Genomic DNA, 17,399 nt, shown 5'->3' with positions numbered 1-17,399 from the left:
GGCTGTGCCCATTATCATTAATATTGCAGTGGTACATTGATAGCGGAGTAAAAATGATCAGTTTTTTTTTTTTTTTGTACATTGGCAATCTTTTTTTTTTTTTTTTTTTTTTTTTTTTTCTGTGTGAGGATTTTAAAGTTTATACATTTAGAGGTAATAAAACATATTGTGAGCTATTTTATAAAGACGTTCTGTGATTTTTTTAAATTGATCAAAGCTGCTTTGTTACACAAATGAAATTTAGGTTTCTTCGGTTTTTTAACCCCTTCACCACCAGAGGTCGAGACAGTTTGCAGACCCCTCTAAAAATCAAAGGGATTTACTTTTTGTTTGCCAAAAGTTTATTTTTTTTTTTTTTTTCTTTTTTCATTCCTTTCATTTTCATCCATTTAGTCCATATATATATATTATTATTTTTTTTTTTTTTTTTCTGAAAGCCGATTTAATGTATTTTTATGCTAAAATAAACTTGGTGGGACCTGGTAGGAGAAACCTGGATCTGGATTCAGAATATCCTATAGTGTGGTTTGTCTTTTTGATATATATATATATATATTTTTTTTTTTTTTTTGGTCCCTCTCAGTGGTTGCCCTGTACATCAGACTTATCGTGTCTGATCTCAATGATTGTAAAGATATTCATAAATAAAACCTTTTTTAATGACCTTAACTGAAGTAAATAAATGGAAAAATTACATATGCAAAATTTTTGTGTTTAAAGTCTTCTAACACTTCATACACACTTTGAAAGAGTGAATTTGCTCAAGGAATAACGTTTGCACTGGCACAGTGTTTAATATACTTCAGGATGTTGTCCTAAATATCTTTTAAAAGGGTCAGTCCACATAACTATTTAGAATCTGCCAAAACTGAGATTTAATAATTTAAGTTGCCTCAGAGTTCCTGACATTGGAGTTTGAGAGCTCTGTGCTTTATTTCCTGGGTGCACACATGCATTGGCCATGATTTTATGGGGGGTTCCAACTCTCCGTGCTGGATTTTTAATTTTATATTCTGCCCTATGTGAGTCAAGATGCTGGAGAACAGATAGGTGGGTCGTAGCTATCCAAGTTTGATGGGAACAGTTTATATATAGGGCAGGAGGTCTTGCTCTTAAAATATCCAAGACCTACTCGGCCCATCATGTTACACCTTTATTTAAAATGTGACTTTTCAAGGGACTGACCCTTTTGATATGTATATTTTTTAATTACTTGGTTTTCTTGGCCAATGCAAAAGAGAAGTCCTCAAGTAAATTTGTGTATTTCTGGATATACATTCCACTCTTTCACATAACATTCTTTGAATATTATAAGTAAAACCCCAGTTTTGTTTAGTGGGAATAAGCAGCAACCCATAATCCAAAGATATAATTTTCAGTTCAGCATGTTGCTAGGGATGTCCAATGCATCAGGCTGGCTGTAGCTCAGGCCACTGAGGCATTGTATACCCATTACAGAGTTAGGTTGGTAAGAATCATGTAAAAAAACAGTAGTGCCACTGATGCATGTTTTTTTTTTTTTTTTTTTCCCCCAAATTGTAATTTGCAATATAATGCAGTCTTGCCCCCCTTTTTTTTTTTCCACTAGAACTGGAGTTTTTCTTTAGGCATTGAAATGTCTATCTGGAAATGCATGTATACTTTGTTGGTCAGTGGAACTGTACAGGCTAAGTTCCCCGATGATCATTTTGACTGGTCAAAACAATTTTAGATTTTGAGCAGTCTGAATAGAAAATGTAGCTCCCTGTCCCTATTTTATCAGTTCACCTTCATCCATCAGCCTCTGGACTGGATGGAGTAAATGTCATATGTCACACCTTTTGACCTGAATGACTAATACGTGCTGTTTACTCCATGTTATTTTCCACATGTACCTCCCAGGCCTGGAATGGGCACCACGATGCATAAAACATTTTTTTCATGTCTCCGTAAATCATGAAATTGGACCTCCTTCCTCCATAAAGAGTTTTTAGCTACTTCTATCACATGGGAGCACATTCTCTTTAATAGTAGTGGCTGTTCACTCTTAAAGTGCACCTCATCAGGCAAATTGTCCCTAAATTTTGATGCATTTTATAAAGATTTCTATTCCAAACCTATTTCCATGGAGGTGGTTGGATATTATTCCTGTTTTATACCATGTTGATCCTGTCTGTGCCACCATTGGAATCTGTCCTCTAAAAAAAATAAAATGGTGTTGTGTATTACCTGACAAATTCGAGATGACTATCTGGTAGAATGTGTTTTTTTTTTTTTTTTGTTCTTTATATTTCAGCTTCATGTGCTAACTAAACCAGTCTCTAAACAAATTGTTACAGCTGCCTACCTATATATTGCCCTAGACAGGTTGGAAAAGTTGTAGCTAGAGTTTAAGTGTTGGGTTTCCTGCAGCTCCCTCAGGGCCTGTACGATTACTGGAATTTGGTTTTGAATAACGTCCTATGTTCACCCAGATCTCACGATTATCTGGATGTCATGGTTTTGTTTTTTTTTTTTTTTGTTTTTTTCTTTTTTAACCAGCAGCACTGCCTATACAAGCAGAAAAAAAATAAAAAATAAAAATCTTAACCCTATTTCAGGGTGATGATTTTTTAAGTGATTTTATGTAATAAAATGTATGAGATAGCTATTTTCTATTTTCTGTGTATTAACATGGTGAAAAGATTGTCGATTCTGTTATACAGTATCCTCAGAACTGGCACAACATAGTCACATCTTTTTGATATACTTTCATCTCTGAGAGTTATATATAAATATATATTTTTGTTTTACACCCAAGGCTCAAATATTTTTCAATAAAAAATGAAACCGTGGAAAAAAAAAACAAAAAAAACCTTTTTGCGGGCATGTTTTACATTTGAGCCAGCTCAACCTCCACCATCCATGTGCTTGTATGTGTAGGATGTAGTGGCATTGTACAATACTGTTATAAAGCTACACTTTCTTTTTATCTTGCTGTAGTGGAATCTATTTGTTTCACCAAGACCTTCATCGTGATTTTTGTAATGAACCATAAACGTTCGTTGGTGTTTTTTGCTTCAAGTGAAGCTGTGCATTGGAAAAGATTTACCTTTTTCTATTCCCCCCCCCCCCCCAAGCTATTAATGGCTTTCATTACTTAGCTGATAAGATTTGGCTCCTCTGACTCCTAAACATTTACTCAGCATGGTATACGTTACTTGGTATCTCCCTGAACGTTTCTCACTTTTCTAACCTATACTTGCCATTTGCTTTAAAATGTCACGCGCTCTCCTTTAGCAAGTCATTTTAGAGTCCCTTTTTGCTTTGCTACTTTAGTCCACTAAAGAACCAAACACTTGGAGGCTGTGGCTGCCCTTTAGTAATGCAGGACATCTGAGATTTCTGTACAGCAAAGCTGAAGCATGTAGTTTACAATTTATTCATCGCGTGACCACAGAAATCTGGTTTTCGCACACAGCAGTAATGTCAAGTTTAAGATCCAACAGCAAGTAGTTTTTTGAAATCTACATATCATTATTGTAAAACTTTTTTCCCCATTGAATCATGCCCAAAAGTGTTTTATAATAAGACTGCAATAAACCTTTTTGTTCCCACTGGCCATCAGTAATCCTGTGTGTTTTTCATTAAAACCTTACATCATTTTTTACTTTAAAGTTACCAAAGGAATTTGGTTATTTCACAAAACAAGATGAAATAAATGTTTCTAAAATCTGAAGTGTTTACACAGTTTTTTTTTTTTTAAAGTGCAATGTGCACTTTGACTTATGTTGCCCTGTAAATTCTCTTGTTGATGCCTTCCATCATTTTCTATTTTCCCACTGTTCAACACTAAGCATTCCGTAATGTGCAAAATACACTTCTCTCATTCTGAGTAAAAGCGCTTGATATTTAGGAATTTCTTTAAGGAGTTCCTTTTTAAAACCTGGGTGTTTTCAAGAAAACCTACCAGGAAAGAAATCTGTAGGCTTCCACTGCTGATTTGCCTTTAAAGGTACTGAGCTGTCATTGTTGCTGCACTTGATCTGGAACGAGCTTGCAACGGCTGAGGTCTGTGCACAACCTGTATTGTTCCAGCTCAGTGACTTGCAAGATGGCGCAGCAAAGAAGATCATAACCCTTAAACCTGCATCTTAACTTGGTAAACTCATTAAAATTCAAGTGGAAAAATTCAAGGATAAAGTATTTTGTGTGTTGTAGAAAAGGTCATATTGGAATATTCATAGTTTAGCATGTTGGGGCCAGGTGTGTACCAAAGGTTCAAATCTCAGAGTTTAAAAATGAACAAATATCATGATCACACTGAGGTTTGCATACATTCATATTGTAAAAAATATATAAATTGTCATGTTTTAGTAGAAGCAGACAGTTCTACAAATCCCAAATACCTTTCCTCTGGAAATTATCCTTACCTGGCTGGGACCTACGAGGGTAATATATGAAGAGAAACATGACTGTAAAAAGTTTAGGCTCTTTTATGTATGTATTTTACTCAAAAGTGTAGTTGTAATTTAATCATGCTCTAAACCAGCTGAGCGGCCAGTTGATTATTCCATCTTAACCTTAAATGAAATGGCCCTTAAATACCTTTTTGTTTTTCTGCGAGACACCAATACTTTTTTTCTTCTGTAAAACTTGTGTGGAAGGTAGGTTTTACGTTCCGTTATATATATATTTTTTTCTTTTAAGCCTTTTATATGCCAGACTGTACAGCCAATATAGCTTGTCATTTTATCCCCTTAATTGACACCTCAATTCTTTGCACACTTTTGTATATTTCTGCATCTGCAGCATTTTACTGTTATAGTATCTGATGTGCTAAGCTCAGGACCATGTCATAGGTTTAACATCATGTTTCTCTAAAATCACCAAATCATGTGTTTGCACTGAAATTTGTTACACCCCCTCCCCCCCAAAAAAATGTCACACCATAACCTATTCTGTATAGTAAGTTGATATGATTTCTTAAGTTTAGCAAATGTCAGAATTCATTGTTTGTATAGCTGGATATTATTGTATTTTAGACAATTGCATCACAGAATTGTCAGTTTTCTACACAAAGGGATTGGCATCCACGACTTTAAAAGGGGTTTAATGGAATGTATTCTTGACCTTATGTATGAACATTGCACTAGGTTTCATTTTTGTTTTGAATATTGCCTGCAATGTAATTGTGGATGACATGACACTGGTGCAATAACTGTTCTAATTTTTAATGGGGATGGTCCTTGAACATGTGTTTTTCACCTCCCCTTTTAAGCATGTTTTCCCTGTTTTACATTGATGGCAGGCTTTATACAACTAAGTTTGAACAAAACAGTGCCTGAGCTTACCACTCATTTAAAATAAAAAAAAATGTACAGCGATGTTCTGAGTCAGTGGAAAGGAAAAAAAATATTGCTAAGTGTGGCTTTTATTTTTGTTACACAGTATGAATATGCAAAACTACTTAAACATTTCTTTCAACTGATTTACAGCAGTGGGTCTTTGTTACAGTACTTTCAGGAATGTATCTGTAATGGATTAGCTATCACCAGCCATTTTAAAACTTTTGTATTTACTGCAGTTTAACACAAGAGTCTGGATCGCACAGCTGAGGTATTTTTGGGCAATATGTAATGTATAAAATCTGCTGTGTGCTCTGGAAACTCATAGTATTACAAATGTGAACAATACAGAATCCAGCCTAAATGTTGCACTGTTAGTCCTGCTTTCTAGACTTGTGGCAGCTGAAGAGAAGAGGGGTACCGAAGAACCTCAAACTACTATTTCTGATGACAAATTACTTTATCCATTTTGGAGTTCGGGTACTGCTCACACATGATGTATAGGGCTAAATAATTGCTTGTTTCCTTGTGTACCTTTTTTTTACCCCCATCTATGTAGGCAATAAAAGGCCATTTTGCAACTGCATATTTCTTTGTCATTTTTTTTTTTTTTTTTTTGTCTGTTGGTGTTTGTAAGTAGTTAATTTATCCCTCTTTTATGAGGTTTAATTGGTATTCATGAGCTACCAATGCATCTCGTCATTCTAAGCTATGTGTTTGATTAAAAAAACGGAGTTCCACAAATTTTTGTGTTTATTAAAAGTCAGCAGCTACAAAGTAGCTGCTGACTTTTAATAAACACACACTCACCTGTCCCATGGTCCAGCAATGCGGCCGCCTAAAGCCTTGCTCCTTCACCTCTCCTCTCGGCGGCGCCGGCATCTCTACTGTGGGCACCAGGCTGTGACAGCTTGCGGCTTCACAGCCGGGTGCGCACTGCGCTTACGCGGGTCGCAGTGCACGTTGTGAATGGCCTGGCAATCTTTTGGGACCTGTGGCGTGTCCTAAAAGATTGCAGGGAAGGAGAGGGGGGGGGGAGGTGAACCTAGGCGGCTGGAGTGGGTACCTGTCAATCCTAAGTACCTGCTCCCCCCCCTAAAAAAAGAAATGCTAAATGTGGCATGTCGGGGGGGGTGGGGTCAGCAGTATTTCAAGTGGAAGTTGTACTTTTGGATGGAACTGAAAAAATCATTCTTATAAATGGAAGAATCAAATTTTATAAGTTACACTTTTTTTTTTTAACTGCTTTTTATTTTCGCAATTCATATGATTTAGAACAATATAAAAATTGTAAAGCAAAGATTATTCCAAATAGACTTGAGCCCACCAAAGCTCCCCTTTCGCTAGTGTGCATTAAATTCTACATTACATCAGAGTCCCCCTTACATAAGACTCCCCAAAGTCCCCTTTTTCCATCAGAGGGCTGGTTTTGACCTCCTAGCTAAAGTTTGTGGTGCCCTGCACTAGACAAACATCTTAAATATCAGACAGATGTACAGCTGATGTCCCGATAATGGTGCCCTTACATGGGAGACATAAACCATTTTGAGGACTGCATTTACTATATGATTGCTCTGGAACCAGAAATATCTGCAGTCAACACATTATTTATGAATGTCCAAGATAAGAGCTTTAAAAGCTGCAAGCCAATAATAGATTAGCCTTAAAGATAAAGGGTAAGTATTAATTATAGTCTTGGTTACAGCTCATGTCCAAAGGCAAATATTTTTTAATTGCAGAAATATCTCCTGAATAATTCAATATTAAGTCATCCTTTAAATTATATAATGACCAAGATGAGCAGGCAGGGATTGTAGCTGGCTATACTTGCTAGAAGACTTTTATATCTTTCTTGATGGTTCTCCTTTGTCATTTCTAGAGGGGAAAGAAAATGTTTATTTTTAAATCAATGCAACTGCTTTAAAGCCCACTAAATTTTAGTTTTTACAAAAATCGTGAACCTTTTTTTATAGTCAAACCAATTCTTAAACCAGTTATGGTGACCTTATGAGATGTGAGGCTTCAGTGGACCCTTACATCACCAAGAGATTGCACATATTCTTCAATATTCTAGGCTATAGAAGACTTCTAGACTATAGACATCCTTTCAAAGGAGAGAAAACAAGCGCTCTGAGAAGTAGGCTTTCAGGGGTGGGATAAATGCTAATGGGAGTAAAAAGCAAAGGGCTCTATTGTAGTTCATGTAATGGAAAACTTGCATGGCCGTGAGTGGGTGAAGGGTATTCAGGTCCAATATAAAAACAATGTCCCAAAAAGGAGTCACTGTGTGGAGGAGAAAAAAGTTCAATACTGCTGCAAGGGCTGGCTCTGAGACGCAGGGAAGTCAATTCTGTGGGTAGATACAATGGAAGACAAACACAGAGCGCCTCTAAGTGCAGTATTTAATGGAATGTGAACACAATAGTATAAACTCACATGGTAATAGACATTGGTAGGCTATGACAGCTCCGGCGGTACATAAGGGAGAAGATGTTGATCCAAAAGGTCCTGGATAGATGAAAGTCTGTAGCCGGTACTGTGTTCTCCGTTGACGGGAAGAAGCTGGCCGAAGGATCTTCCGGGTTCGGCTAGTGTCCAGGGACCAGGTTGGAACGCAGCGCACGCTGCGTGACGTCACCGGAGCTGGTGGTGACACGGCGCGTTTCAGAGCTCGCGCAAGGCTCACAGTGGGCGTGCGCGCTCTTTTTTTCAAGTGTATGATGATATGTTATTCTAATGCCCCATACACACGTGCAGATTATCTGCAGACTTTTGTCTGCAGACTTACCAAAACCATATAATATGAGGTCAAACCTAAACACTTTCAATTTGTATGCAATCCGGCAGGCCCTTGCACTACATAGAAAAGGTAAGTCTGCAGACAAAAGTCTGCAGATAATCTGCACGTGTGTATGGGGCATAAGAAGAAGCCTTGTATATGGTAAGGGAACAAACAAGGGGGAGGTGACTATACTGCTACCTAGATGTAAACAGGAGCGCCAAGGGAGATAGTGGACTATACTTCTCGGTACTGGATACATAATGACATATAAAAAGTCTAAAATTATACGTGTGTGTGTGTGTGTGTGTATGTATGTGTATATATATATATATATATATATATATATATATATATATATATATATATATATATATAAAAAAAATAAAAGGATACACTGTTAGGTCATAGAATAATAATAAAACAAGTGTTGGATCAAGAGTAAATGTCTGGGAAAGATATTGGCTAGAAACATGCACCCACAGTAAAGGGTGTATGTAATAAAGTGTATAGATGAACACTGCTCATCTATACACTTTATTACATACACCCTTTACTGTGGGTGCATGTTTCTAGCCAATATCTTTCCCAGACATTTACTCTTGATCCAACACTTGTTTTATTATTATTCTATGACCCAACAGTGTATCCTGTGATTTTATAAAAATTAGCATATTGTGATAAAGTTCATTATTTTCTGTAATGTACTGATAAACATTAGACTTTCATATATTTTAGATTCGTTACAGACTTTCATCTCTCCGGGACCTTTTGGATCAACATCTCCCTTATGTACCGCCGGAGCTGTCATAGCCTACCAATGTCTATTACCATGTGAGTTTATACTATTGTGTTCACATCATTCTATTAAATACTGCACTTAGAGGCGCTCTGTGTTTGTCTTCCATAGACATCCTTTCAGGATGTGCTTCAGGCATGGTTGAAGATAATGCTGCAGAAGACCGATCGGGAACATGTTACATGAGACATCTATAGTTTACGGCCATTACATTCTTGTTACAAATTGGTGCTCCCACTAACTACTGGTGTTTAATGGCAAAACCACAAATGCCAAGGTGTAGGTTGGTTGCCAGATGCCTAAACCAAACAACCTAATTCTTCTTTTTTTTTTTTTTTTTTTTTAATCCTTGCAAATTCAATTTGAGCAACCAATCCGTTTTGGCCTGTCTGTTTCTGATGCTGATTGTAAAATAAAATTGGACACTTACTAGGTTGCGATAAGCAACATTTCTAATCTCTTGTTTTTTAAAATCTAAATATACCAACTCTGTACTGTTATGAAGTATTGACACAAATTTTAGCAACCCATATACCTAAAGCAAACCTGATGTTTTAGACCATGTTCGTATCAAGTAGGCACTGGACAACTATGTGGTCTGAAGAAATACCTATTAAACCAATGCAGGGTTCATAGCCTGGAGTTGGTCTTTAAACCCTACTCGGCATCTTCCTACGCCCAGCTTATTAACTGTTTATGCTGACCATTTCATCATAACTATTGTGTCCTCCAATCTTTGTCCCATCTGCCCACTCAATTACATTCATTTTGTATTCTATTTTTCACCGCTTTCATTGCTGTGGTGTATTTCCTATAACTGATAGTGTGCTGTCAAGTACTATTCTTATTGGTATAGTATAGGACAGTATTTCTCAACCGGGGTGCTGCGACAAAAGGATTTAAAACTTCCCCAATCGTGTTGGGAAAGCAAGCAAAACGGAAAGCTGTGCAGGCCGGCCGCCTGCTCGTGTCCTAACAACCAATTACAGTAAAACCTTGGATTGCGAGCATAATTCGTTCCGGAAGCATGCTTGTTATCCAAAGCACTCTTATATCAAAGCGCATTTCCCCATAAGAAATAATGGAAACTCAAATGATTCGTTCCACAACCATTTATTCATAAGTCCTTCAGTTTATAGTCCATATAAAAAGATTATAGCATTGCGATAGGTTGCATAAAATGTCCATCCACAAATAGCCACTTCCATAAGGGGATTAGAAGCAAAATCCAGCAGGAGCTATAGAGTATCAAAGAGAAGAGAGGCGCCTCTAAGTGTAGCAATATGGTTCCATTTAATGAAGGTACAACAAGTAGCAACTCACATGGTTGATGAATAAAACAGGCACATCTAAGTATGCAGGCATCCAGGGTAAAGCTGTCCACATAGACTATTTTCTGCACCGCCAGCTGCCAGTCTGTAATCCTGACCGGGAAGACCACCCTGCAGTAAAGAGATCTGAAAGCGAGGGGCAGCATGGAAGGGATGACGTAGATGTTGGTGTGGAGGATGGTCTATGTGGACAGCTTTACCCCGGATGCCTGAATCCTTAGATGTGCCTGTTCCATTCATCAACCATGTGAATTGCTAAAAGTTGTACCTTCATTAAATGTAACCATATTGCTACACTTAGAGGCGCCTCTCTTCTCTTTTATACTCAGCTGTGACTTGAGGCTACTTGTATATCAAGACATCGCTTGTATATCAAGTCAAAATTTATTTGAAAATTTTGCTTGTCTTGCAAAGCGCTCTTAAACCAAGTTACTCTCAAACCAAGGTTTTACTGTACTATATTGGTTAATAAGGACAGGTTGGGCAGCCCACACAGCTTTCTGGGTTGTGGGCAATAGTACAGATAGCAGCAGAGAGAAGGAGGTGCGGATTGTGCACAGGATCGCTCTCAGGACAGAGTTGAACAGTGCTTGATTTCCACCCCCACTCTCCTTTGAGAGTGTTCTGTATTAATTGAGACAGGAGGGAGAGGAGCTGGATTGTGGGGGGGGGGGGGGGGGGGATACAGCACAGCCCACACCTCCTCCTGGCTCTCTACTGCTATCTGTAATCCTGTAGTGGTGAGATGCAAGGTTTTGTGCTAGGAAAGGTGATTTGGAAGGGTGAATTTACAACCTACAGACCACTCATTTACTATTACAAACTACATTTTAGGTGCGTGCAGTAACGAGTGCAAAATTGCGTGTTTTCCCACACCACACAAATGTGCTGCCTTTTGCAGAAGCATGCAGGTGCAATTACTGCTTAATGGCACCCCCATGCATCTTGCAAATGCGTCTACATTGGTGCCTGCTAAAACGCATGGGTACTACTGTACCATGCATTTTGGTGTGGTTTTAAAAATGTCAGCACCTTTTTTATGTGTTTTCGCAAGCAGAAAGCAACCTATTAAAAATGCACCTCCTGGTATGAATGAGAACTATAGGGTGCCTTGACTGAAAAAAAGGTTGAGAAACACTGGTATAGGACACAGGATCGGTTGTCATTACCAATGGATTTTATGCAGCTACCTTTAGGTGATTTGACAATGGTGATGGCTGCAGGGATATCCCTTATCTCAAACCCCTTCCCACTCCTAGCTAGCTTTTTGCTAGTGTCTTTAGGTAATGGGCTTCTCTCTACTCTGAGAAGTGCATCTTTTTCTTATTGAGATTTCTCACTCTGAAGAGGTTTTCTTCTACCAAGATTTCTGCTGCTCAACAGCCATTACACTACATTGCAGTTTTGGATTGCTTGACTAATCAGCAGAGATTTTGGGGACTGTACCCGGACCCCACCGAATTGAAGTAGCCAGGCCAGTTTGTATTGTTGACATGTACTGGATCCTACTCTCCTTGGCACAAGCAGTGTGTGGATTCAGCTGCAGTATGCTCTTACATGGCAAGGGCTGATGTCTGCTAGCAGCAGAGCCCTGTCCCTGAATACTTTTGAGGAAGGAAGGAAGGAAACAAGGCGCCACTGAGTGTAGCCGATGGGACTTTATTTCATAACAAAAGCATAGGCTTACATGAGGGATGGTATATGTCCTCGTAGCTCTGGGGTCCCTTCCTGGTCCACGGTATTCCCGTCCTCTAGCTGAACGGCTGCAGGGAGATGACACTGCAGGGAATACCAATCGGAGGGGGTAGGTCAGACCGAGGCAGCGATGGAACGCTTGCCTTGCTGGTGGACCGCACAGGCGCGATGACGTGAAGGGGGGGTAATGCGTTTCAGAGCATGCGCAGAAGTGCTCCTTCCTCAGACCGATTGGTTCCATCGCTGTCTCGGTCTGACCTACCCCCTCCGATAGGTCTTCCCTGCAGTGTCATCTCCCTGCTGCCAGTTAGCTAGAGGTTGGGAATACCGCGGACCAGGAAGGGAACCTAGAGCTACGAGGACATATACCATCCCTCATGTAAGCCTATGCTTTTGTTGTTAAAGTCACATTGGCTACACTCAGCAGCGCCTTGTTTCCTTTCTTTATCTGCCAGTGGGATTTTGCTTCTGCCTTCAAGAGCTGCCCTCAGTGTTAGCGCGGTGCACCAGTGCACCCCGTCCATCAGTCTGGTTGCCTCTCTCTTACCTAGACTCTCTACATTAGAGACCCATCTCCTAGCAGAAGCGCCCAACAAACTTTTCTCTTACACCTGAATACTTCTGAAGCCATGATGGGTTAGGTTTCCCTCTTAATCCTACCTGCAGAAACCTTTGCGGTGAGTAGTGTGCAAAGGCCTTTAAACATCCATGTCCAGTTTGCCTTTCTCATAAGCCTCCTTGGGTTATATGCGGGTCAGCAAACACACTTCGGACAGTTGCTGCTGAGAGCACAGATCCAATATTTATTTTGGCGCCATTTCTTTTTATTGGTACACCTGTACCTGGCACTACCTTCCCTTTGTAGCACTTAAGCTGGCCATATATTATACTATATTTTCTTATTCAATTTCCTTTAGAATTATCTACAACTATGTAGTGCAAGGGTCTGCCCGATTGCATACAAATTGAAAGTGTTTAGGATTGACCTCATATAAGGTTTTGGTAAATCTAAAGGAAGATTGCATAATGTATGGCCAGCCTTAATGTGCTTGCGCAGCCTCCCAGGCCCTGTCTCTTCCTCTTCTGACTGTACTTCTCCAATGGAGGAGAGCCAGGAGCCTCTGTCAGTTGCAGAGTACAGCAGTTTCTCTGCACTACCTGGTTGCACTGCAGCTTCCAAGTGTTTGGCACTGAGGCCTTCCCTCAGGTCACAAGTACCCACTGAGGACAATATTTTCACAAGCATGGTAGATTACAACTGTAAGGGAAAGGGTCAGATGGACTTGCTAGCTTATTCTCAGCACTTGGCTTCAACAGGGGTAGTAATTTATCTACTCAGTCCACTAGTACTCTTTGCTCTCACTGTGCCCCCCACACTTACTCTCTGCCGTCCTCTTGCCCAGTCTGCCATCCAGGCTTTGTGCAGAGGAATTTTGTTCAACAATGTCAGATTTCATGGGCAGAATTTCAGGCCTTATGGTCATAGATAGCTGGGATCGCACACGTGCCCCTCTCTCTCCCCAAATCCCCCTTAAAATCGCCTTTCCAGCACAATTCCCATGCCAAAGAAGGCTGTGGGATGTCCTTCCTCCCAGGCTTCTCCGCATCTTAACACAGAGTTAAGGAGGAGCCTATGGGAAGCTGACTTCAAATACATTTGACAAGCAGCTGGTAGAGAGAGATGCCGCTACTTCAGGGGTGTGGGATCACGGCTCGGGAACCCCATTGACTGTCGAATAAGGACTTAATATGATTAGCTTCCCCCCACACCCACATTCTTTGCTGGGAGGAGATGGGGCGGGTAAACAAACCCTGCACAGTCCCGAGCAGGAGAGCTGCAGTGGCAGGAGCACAGAGCTGGAGGGGAGAGAGCACAGCCTGCATTTCCTTCCGACTCTCCATCTCCAGATTTGGCTTATCTCTTCCAGTACTAAAAAAGTAGTGCTGCTGCTGTCACTACTCCTGTCAGCTTTTAGTGGCATAAACTCTCCTCCCATCTCACATGATACAAGCGCCTGGGGCAGCTGTCCCTTCTGCCTCCCTCCATTATTCTTGCTCTGTGTAGCATACTCTCATAACGATAAAAGACTATAGGCAAAACACAAGATGTGTAAACCCCACACACCTGTGCAGCAAAACAGCTCCCTGGATGAGACTCAGACACCCGCTGGTCACCGCACTCCTAATAGCTCACAGAGATGAAGTGCATTCACAATCCAACTCAGCTGACTGTTCGGCTCCACCCCTTTATTTTCTCTAATTTTATCTCTTTCATTTTCTCTGTAGACCCTCCTCAAGATCTTTGTATTCAGGGGATTCCTTAAAAGATTTCAATCTGTTTTTTTAGCTCCTCAATCTTTGTTTCTAATAATGAATTTTTTCTTTTTTCCGTTAAAGGCCTTCTAAAAAGTTCAGGCCACTCTCTGGATAGGAGGTAACACCCCAGGATGGTTTAAATGACCGAGTGCTGTTTTTGCTGCACAAGTGCAGTGTTTACACATCGTGTGTTTTGCCTACAGTCTTTCATCATTATGTGAGTATGATACCTACAGTATGTTCTTAATAAAATTGTATTAAAACATTATCACACTGTGAGTTTTTTTTATGGCTTGCATATCACAAGGCGAGTGGAGGAGAATCATTCCAGGAGCTTCATAATGGATCCCTTATCTAGGCTGTGTTTACACAAGCTGTGTCTGCCTATTCTGTAATAAGAAGGGCAAACTCATTGGGTGGGTGCAACTCCAAGAGTGTGGTGAAGGGAGCACAGAGGACTTGTATGTTTAGTTGATTTATCAATACACTGGTCGGACATTTTGGATATGGAAATAGAATAATGCTCTACATGTTTTATATGAACACTATGCAGTTTTTTATGTTTATGTAATTTATAGACACAATACCTCACTGTTTTGTATGTACACATTGATTGAGCATTCTTGTCACATTTTTATTGGTGTGCATTTCATTGTCAAATGCACTGGGATTTATTGAGCAGTTCTGTACCAGGTGGGGATCTTGGAATTTTTATGATATTCAGACTGTTTCACAATTATGAGTCAGTTACCTGAGGAGGGGGTGGTAGCTGAAGATGATCCCTCTACCTCAGAGGAATTGGAATAGGATGACCCTCATGTAGCAGAGATTTCATCCAACCTTAAGGCTACGTTCACATGTAGGCGTTTTGGGTGCTTTTTTCTGCTCTAGGATCAGCTCTCAAAACGCCCAACAAGACAAATCCTATTCATTTCAATGGCCCCTGTTCACATCTGATCGCTTTGACGCCGTGAGCAAAACGCCCAACGCTCAAAAAAGTACATGAGCTTCTTTTTGGGCAGATTACAGGCGTTTTCCATTGGTCTCTAGTCAATCTAAAAACGCCTGCAAAAACGCCCATAAAAACGCCTGTAATAGCAATGCCAAGATGTGAACATAGCCTAAGGATACATTAGCCAACCCTATTGATGCTGTGTGCTCCTGCTTGGCATTACAGCAACATTGGTCTGCTCCCCCCCAAGGTATCCAGCATGGGATTGCTTAAATTGACTAAACCGGAAAATATATTTCCTGTAGAGCCTGTCTTCTATGGGGATTTTTTTTCACCTCTTAAAAGTAGTATTCTATTGACAAACGGTGCAGTGCCTGTTGTAGATTCTATGTTGTCTTAACAAGACACCTGAGGCCCTTGTGATGGATAATACTATGTTCAAGGCCCCAGTAGACAGAGAATGAGATGCTCATTTTAGAGGTTGTCTTTTCTCTGGTGGGCCCTGTCAATACAATCTGTGGTTGCTTCAATTGCAGTCTGACACACCATTGCTGTCTTGGCTAAACTCATGGCTTGATATCCTAGATCCATCTTAATAGATGTCTTGGGTTACAGTCAAACTCTTTTATCCACAGGCACTGTTGCATGAACCAATTAGCTGACACACTGACATAAGGGACGCCCTACTTCTCACAGTGGGGAGATGTCTGTTGGCCAACTTGTCCTCCTCGCCCCAGAATATTTGACACCTTGGTCCAGAGTGCATTTCCAGGGCCTACATACTGGAGTTTCACACTCTGCCTTCTCCCAAGGTAATGCCTCTCTCCCTGTTATAGTGGGCGAATTTGCTTTCTGCTGTCCAGCAGCTCTTGTCCCAAGGGGTCATTACCCCTGTATCAAGAGAAGAACGCTTTCTAGGCTTCTACTCAAAATGATTTATGGTTCTCAAACTGAGTAAAGGAGTTCGGCCCATTTTGGTTCTGAAGACTCAACTTGTTTCTATGGATACAAAAATGTAATCTTTCCACCTTATCAGTGCTATCTGTATTTCAAAGTGGGCAGTCAACATTACCAATTTGTTGCTTTTACATGACTTTCAAAGTGCCTGCCCTGGTTTTGGCTTTGCTTTGTTCCCAGGGGATTCTTTCTGTGGGTTACCTGGCTCATCTCCTGGTAAAGTACCAAACCTTCCTATCCCTGTTAGCCCACACCCAGCAGACAGTGCAGACTCAGCAGAGTTTCGGTTGGATCCACAATCAGAAGTCAGAAGTCTGGCTTGGAGTACCTGAGCTTGACATTAGGCATGGCCCTGTCTACACTCAGAACAAACTTCTGTCCCTCCACCCCCATGATTGGGCTCCAAGCCCATGGGAAGCCCTTCACTTGTGCCTACATGAGGGTCATAGGTCTAATGGTTGCCTCTTAAAGTATGCCAAATTTGACTGCAGACTGTGTCAACTGAACATTCTGTCAGTGAGACCAACAGACCTGCTTTTTGGACTACCCCATGTGTTTAACCCTCAAGGCCAGACTCTCCCTAGCGTGGTGAATTTCCAACCCAGAGCTGCATATTAGGGAAACCCTTTCTAAAACTTGTTAAAAGTTCTCAAAATGGATGCCAACCTGTCAGCTGGGGTGCAGTTCTGGAAGCTGTTTCGGTGCAGGGGACTTGGTCTCTGGAGGAAGTCTGTCTTCAGGTGTCATTTCAATGCTGCACTTTTGGGAGGAAACCTAATGAAAATCCAGGTAGACAATGCCATGGCTCACAGCCATCAAGGAGGCACAAAAAAATGTGCTGCTCTAAACAAAGTGGACCCAAATCTCTTTGGGACAGAACAACATATTTGGCCTTGTGTTCCGTCCCAATCCCAGGCCTGAAAAACTGGCAGACCATTTCATCAGCATTTAGATATGGGGATGTGTTTATAGTCCTTTGCCACAGGCAGAGGATGCCAGGAGGATGCCAGATGTGCATCTTCTGGCATCCTGGTTTAACAACAAATTGGAGAAGTTTGTAGCCAGGTCCAGGAATACTCAGGCCTTTGCAGTCGATGCCCTGATGACCCTGTGGGATCAGTTAAACCTGATATTTGCCTTCCCACCTTTCTGGATTCTCTCTCGCCTGCTCCACAGGTTCAAGATAGATTTATTCTCCACAGGTTTATTGATTTATCATGGCACTAAACTTGCCCCGGAGAATGTGGTACTTGGAAATACTTAC

At 40.6% G+C, this 17,399-nt stretch overlaps 1 protein-coding gene across 1 annotated transcript in view; it reads right to left on the bottom strand.

Annotated features, from left to right (window-relative positions):
• Window positions 1–7,145: 7,145 nt before the first annotated feature.
• Window positions 7,146–17,399, bottom strand: part of CXCL13 (C-X-C motif chemokine ligand 13) — a 57,713-nt gene continuing 47,459 nt past the window's right edge. Inside the window, exon 4 of the mRNA XM_082275504.1 lies at window positions 7,146–7,181. Coding sequence (XP_082131630.1) covers window positions 7,176–7,181 — 6 coding nt within the window. The 3' untranslated portion in view covers window positions 7,146–7,175. The remainder of the gene's footprint in view (window positions 7,182–17,399) is intronic.

This window comes from Pelophylax lessonae, assembly GCF_965119305.1.
Source record: "Pelophylax lessonae genome assembly, chromosome: 1".
NCBI lineage: Eukaryota > Metazoa > Chordata > Amphibia > Anura > Ranidae > Pelophylax > Pelophylax lessonae.
The sequence above is the reverse complement of the archived record's forward strand: the minus strand, read 5'-3'. Positions and strand labels throughout refer to the sequence as shown.